Source organism: Peromyscus maniculatus, chromosome 16, assembly GCF_049852395.1.
Source record: "Peromyscus maniculatus bairdii isolate BWxNUB_F1_BW_parent chromosome 16, HU_Pman_BW_mat_3.1, whole genome shotgun sequence".
In the NCBI taxonomy this organism is placed as follows: Eukaryota; Metazoa; Chordata; class Mammalia; order Rodentia; family Cricetidae; genus Peromyscus; species Peromyscus maniculatus.
In genome coordinates this window covers 66,010,573-66,016,572 of record NC_134867.1, presented here as the reverse complement: position 1 = coordinate 66,016,572, position 6,000 = coordinate 66,010,573, and the positions used below count along the sequence as shown (strand labels likewise).

The following is a 6,000-nucleotide window of genomic DNA, read 5'->3' as shown; positions in this document are numbered from 1 at the left end:
ACCCACCAGCCCAGAACTTTATTCAAAAGGGATTTTTATAACAATGCCAAGGGATGAGGCAAAAAGACCTCCCCCTGCTAGATACAACCACGTGTAGACCCTTCCAAACACCTGATACTCAGGCCTGTAGCCCAGTCATCCTCTTATGCAGTCCTGCTGGGTGAAGCCACTAGGAAACCTTGGTGGACTCCAATAGACCATGTGAGTTCCAGGGACTGAATAAGTCTTCAGACTTGGTGGCAAGTGCCTTTGCCTACTGAGCCCTTTGCCTGGCCGTATAGAATTTATTTTAGCAAGCTCCCTTTTCTGTAGTGGACTGTGATTTCTTGATGTTTATCATTCTAGAAAATTCCATGAATAACCTTTTACAAATCCTCCTTCTTTCTAGAAGCAGTCTGTGCTGGTGGAGCTGCAGGGCCATCAAGGCTCAGTGACAGCAGTAGAATTCTGTCCCTGGCAAGCAAACATCCTCATCTCCGTGTCTGAAGACAGAAGCTTTAAGGTGAGCAGCGGTGGCTTGGGATGTTAGGGACGCTGTGGACAGAGGGATGCTATGGGACATATCTGCCTGCTGCTGTTGGATTGCTACTGCTGTGCAAGTTTTTTTTTCTGGTAATACAAATATGATGGAGCTGGAGAAAAGATGGCCCAGTGGTTAAGAACACCGCTGTTCCTGCAGAGGGTCAGGACTCTGTTCCCAGTACCCACACAGTGGCTCACAACTGTCTGGAATTCTAGTTCCAGGGTATCCAGTGCCTTTTCTGGCCCATGAACACTGCATATATGTGGTGCACATTCATGCATGCAAGCAAAGCACTCACACACACAAATAAAATGAATACAATTTGAAGCACATACCCGAGGAGGCTGTTTTCTCACCCACACAGAAGTGGAGTTTTGATGTTCTGGTAGGTCTGGGATACTCCTTGGTGCATTTCTTGGGTCTCCAGCATTTGAACTGTCCCCAACTTTTCTTACATCTAAATCTAGAGGGGGCAATGTACATCTGCAATGTTTCCTAATGACCAGCAGCTGAGGATCCAGTGTCCCCAGTAAGAGGATTCGATCACAACTAAACTGAGCGTCAGAAAAAAATAAAGCAAAATGCAGGTTCACTTCTGAGCAGCCTCAGGTTAGCTCGCGTTACTATGATTTTACTGACAAAGGGCAGACATTTGTCATTGTCCTAAAAGAAAAGCTGAAAGTCACACGTGTGTATCAAATCACAGAAGTTGTCAGAATCTATACTACGGTCATTTTAAAATACCTGTCTCATGAGACCCAGTGGGTCCTGACTTCCCCTGGGAGTCGGCAGCTGTTGGGACAGAAATCCAAGTTGCCATACTTGGATAACTATACTGCACTTCAATTTTATATTTCAAATAGACCAAAAGGGGTCTCTTGTCTCACTGGTGGTCATGAGAAAGAAGAGAGTTGATATTTTGGAATGTCCCTGGAGGTGTGCCCACCATAGAAGGGATAGTGGGTATAGCAAACACAAGCGACTGTCATGGTTAGAGTGCAGTCCTCCGGGTAAGCACCCTCCACAACTGGGCCATAGACCCAGGGACATGCTGACATTCTTCACTGAGCTACTGACTGGGGTATTGTATGTGCCTAGGAATTGCTGTCTCTTAGGTATGTCTTCATCCTCCCAAACTCATAGGTCGTCATCTCTGGAAGACTCAGGATGTTTTCATAATTCTGAAGTCTTGGGTTTTTAACAATGCAGTGATTCACTAAGTAAATTCTTATTCTTTAATTATTATTTATACAGATTAATTTTTAATTGCTTAAAATTCATTTCATGGTTTAGCAGCATAGCATCATTTTATGTCTCTTAAAGAAATGTCTTTTCATTTAAAGGTCTGGGACTATTGTGCGGGATCCTTGATATACAGCTCATCCATTTTGACAGGTAAATCAAAGACTGTTTTACATTCTAGCTGGGTAGGCTGTGTAAACAATCTCTCCTAGTGTGGCTGTCACCCCAGAGATAGAGGTGTGACAGTCGGAATCACCAGCTTCATCTGTATGTAGCTGTCAATTCTCATTCCTTCTGTATAGGAAGTGGGTGAGCTTCGCAGTTACTGTCACAGTTACTGTCTCTGAGGATTTTACCTTATACATGCACACACACACACACATACACACACACACACACACACACACACACACACACACACACACACACACACTTGGCGTCTGAGTATCTGCCTCAGGTAAGTGTGGAATAGTTTGGCTCTCAGATAAAGTGCCCAAGACAGGGCCCCTACTGTCCTGTGGAGAGGCCCAGAGCTGGAAAAGTTTGGAGGGACACCAGAACTGGACAGCATGTAAGCTATTGGTGAGGCTTGTAGCTTCTGTCCATCCTATGAATTCTAGGATAATTGTTGCTTTCATCAAATTGTTTCTGGTGGGCAGTGGAACCAACACTTGATTATACAGAGGAGTGACCAGTTCCTATGGCCTGGCTCTCCTGGGACCTGGGGTGTTGTGTGTGAGCCAGAGGAGCATTTCTCCTGGGGCCCTGTGTTTCCACCTTGCATCTCATGGGTTGCTTCTGGAGTTCTTCCCATGTCCCGCCAAGAATGCACAGTGTTCTGGGAGAGCAGGATGGCTAATTTAGGAGTCTTTCTTTTCCTTTGAGATGACTTGTGAAAATGCTACTCAAGGAAAACACAGATGCTTTGGTGTTCTGCTAAAGTTACGACTGTATTTCCCAAGACTGAGTGTTTTTTGGGTCAGTTACCCACATGTAGAATATTGTGTTCTGACAGCCTGGAGTTTTTTTACCAAGCTTGGGTATGAAGCACATTTTCCAGAACTTTGTTGGATTTTCCTGAAGCAATCTTGTGGGACAATTTGATTGAGGAACACAATTGCAGACTGTGCTGTAGACTCACCATGAATGTCACTTGTCGCTTAATTAGGACATACAGTGTTTCCCAACCTCTGTTTATCTAGTTCTTCCAAATTCTTGATACTTTAGACTATATTTTAAGTAAAACTAAAATTTAGGGAGTTCTTTTATTTTTTTGTAAGACACCCATTTAACTCCTGTTTTTATCACTAAATCTATGATTTCATTGTTTTTAGCTCACAGGAACTGCTCTGCCCCGTTTAAAATGCTAGCTGAAGTAATACTTCCTTCCTCCAGGCAGTTGCTCTGGACCTGCTCACTGTTTGCAGATGGGATGGGACTAACCAGGATCCACCACCCACCATTCTTTTTTGTTTGTTTGTTTTTTAGATTTTTTTCGAGACAGGGTTTCTCTGTGTAGCTTTGCGCCTTTCCTGGATTTTGCTCTGTAGACCAGGCTGGCCTTGAACTCACAGAGATCCGCCTGCCTCTGCCTCCCGAGTGCTGGGATTAAAGGTGTGCGCCACCCCCTTGTTTGTTTTTAATAAATCTATCTATCTATCTATCTATCTATCTATCTATCTATCTATCTATCTATCTATCTATCATCTATCTAATGTCCTGGCTGCAATATACCTGCCATTCTTATTTGGGACAGCATTCATTTTTTCTCTCTTGCTCATGAATGCTTCCAAATTTGTATTCACTTATAATTTTTACCTCCTGGTATGAAGATTCAGAATAGCGCTAAGTCAGCTAGAAGAAGCACTGTCCGTCCTGAATGTCCCGTGTCCCTCTCAGGTTGCCCTCTCCTGAGTTTGCTCATCAGTGAAGAAAACCGACAGCTGGTCACTGGCAGTGCTGATGGCCAGGTGAGAGCCCTTGCAGTTCCAGCTGAGCCTCAAGCACGTGGAACACGAACATGTGCACGGTCTGCTCTCTGTCGTCACCTGTGGTGTTCTAGGCCGTGTCCCACTGTGCATCTCAGCACTGTGGTGGGGTTGGGAGGCCTTTGGTCTGCAGAATGACCTTGACGTGCATGTTTTAACTGCTATATGGTATTTGAATGTAGCAAAAGTTAGAACCACTTCTTCAGCCACTAGCATCAGAGGATTTTAAAACTGAAGATACTTACTAAAAGTTTAATGTAAACACTTTAGGTTTATTTTATTTTATTTTATTTTTTTTTTATTTTTTTAAAAGTTTTATTTATTATGTATACAGTGTTCTGCCTACATGGCAGAAGAGGGCGCCAGATCTCATTACAGATGGTTGGGAGCCACCATGTGGTTGCTGGGAATTGAACTCAGGACCTCTGGAAGAACAGCCAGTGCTCTTAACCACTGAGCCATCTCTCCAGCCCCCACTTTAGGTTTATTTAATAAAGGCACTGTTGATATGCATATGATGAAGTTGTACACTGGGAAGCTAAGATTATTTTCTTTTTCTTAACTCAACTGCCATTATCCTGTGTGTTCGGGCCCAGTAACATGGTAGAAATACTCGTGGCTCCAAGTCTGTAGCATGTGCTCTGTAGGTGCGAGTGGTCTTGGGACCCCATAGGTGGCTCTGTATGACAGTGAATCACAGCCGTGTCTGACCTAAGATTCTGGACAAACGTCCCCCTGTAAGTACCTGCTTGGAAGCTGTGCAGCTTTCAAGGAGGGGCTGAAAGCAACATTCAGGATAGTCCAGGTGTCTAGGAGAACCCAGGAGCATATCTGATGCAGCTTGTCTGCTCTGCCCCCCTTTCCTTTGGATTTTACAAGTATCACTTCTTGGAAGAGACCGGTGTCTACATTTTTGCTTTTGTAGCTGTGGATCTTTAGTTTGATGGAGAGACATCACTACCACTGTGTGGCACATGTGGACCTAAGGAAGAAAAGCGAGACGTTCTCCACCCGAAGGATGATGGCTGGGCAGTACAGTCGGCCAGGTGTGCTTCTTGTGCTCTCCAGGCCTCCTGAATGGACACGGCACTCAAGGGCACACGTCAGGATCTCCGTGGATAGGGTGGGAAGGAAAACAAGGGAAGTCTCTGATTTGGGAAAGGCTGAGGGGTCCTGACTTCTGATGCCACCGTGTCCCACAGGTCCTGTTCCCCGGGCTGGAGGCTGCCTCACAGAGTGCAGTGTGGAGCACAGGGTCTCAGGGAATGGGAGAACACAAACCCTTGGGTTTTTATCAAATCGGGAGCTCAAGAGGGCAGGCCCTGCAGCGTCTGAACAGTGCATCTGAGCAAACTAGTGCACTGTCCCCAGGGTGCTGCCTCACTGTTTCCATTTCAAATGCTGACCCATCTCCTTCAGGTCTCAGATCCTACCTTCCTTACCTACCCCTCCCCCCAAGCCCGTTACCACCTCTGCTGTCCAAAATTGCACCCACTTGTCCACATCTGCCTCTTCCATACCTCCACTCACCTGCTCTGGGTCTCTGAAGGAGCTGGCACTTACTTGAGGAGTGATGGTGTCTTCCTTCAGTGAGGCTGAGAGCTATTGTGGGTGTGTTTATGAGTTTCCTTGACACTATCCTGCCCTATATATTTGTTCTTATGGATATTCCTTCCTTCCTTAGTTTATAGTTTTTGTATGGTTTTAAATGATTTGTTTTTTTTTAAAATTAGATCAGAAATTACTGTCCTACCAGTATATCTCTTTTTTACCAAATATATTAAACCATGATTTTTGTTATTTTTTTTTAATAAGCAGTTACTCATTCTTTACTACAGTTTAGATCTATTTTAGGAATGGTGACGCTAACCTCTTTGCATTGACAGTCTCTTTTCCCAATTCCCCATCCCTTATAGACTCAGTCTAGGGTTCTTTTTTGATTTTTAGCTTTATTTTTCTTTGTCTTCAAAGTCTAAATGTTTTTTTGATTTATGGTTCATTCTGTTAACTGATCGATAAGCAACTTTGCTTCTTAGGTAATCAATAACTCTGTTCCCTAGAAGACAGACAGCGCCACTCCAGACCTGAGGTGGATAAAAAGGAAGAGGCTGAAGCAACATTCCCTGTCCTGAGCCTGGCACACTGTGACCTCTGCCCACAGGATTCCCAGTGTGGAGTGTACGTATGATGAGCAGGGCCCAGCTGTAGTCACTAACTTTCTTAAGTGAGCCCGGAGTTCGGTTTTAC

The 6,000-nt window shown here is 44.5% G+C and overlaps 1 protein-coding gene across 26 annotated transcripts in view; it reads left to right on the top strand.

Moving 5' to 3' along the window:
* The window catches only part of Wdr27 (WD repeat domain 27), a 98,210-nt gene that overhangs the window by 23,370 nt on the left and 68,840 nt on the right, over nucleotides 1–6,000 (top strand). For 15 of the 26 annotated variants that reach the window (XR_013045168.1, XM_042261928.2, XM_015994880.3 and 12 more), the window contains 5 exons: nucleotides 389–502; nucleotides 1,867–1,918; nucleotides 3,665–3,735; nucleotides 4,679–4,799; nucleotides 5,814–5,931. Coding sequence is in view for 25 of the 26 variants with exons in the window: in XM_042261928.2 (XP_042117862.1) it covers nucleotides 389–502; nucleotides 1,867–1,918; nucleotides 3,665–3,735; nucleotides 4,679–4,799; nucleotides 5,814–5,931 (476 nt within the window). In the remaining variant the exon portion in view is untranslated. The remainder of the gene's footprint in view (nucleotides 1–388; nucleotides 503–1,866; nucleotides 1,919–3,664; nucleotides 3,736–4,678; nucleotides 4,800–5,813; nucleotides 5,932–6,000) is intronic. The other 11 variants (XM_076552955.1, XM_015994882.3, XM_076552964.1 and 8 more) reach the window with 3 other exon arrangements.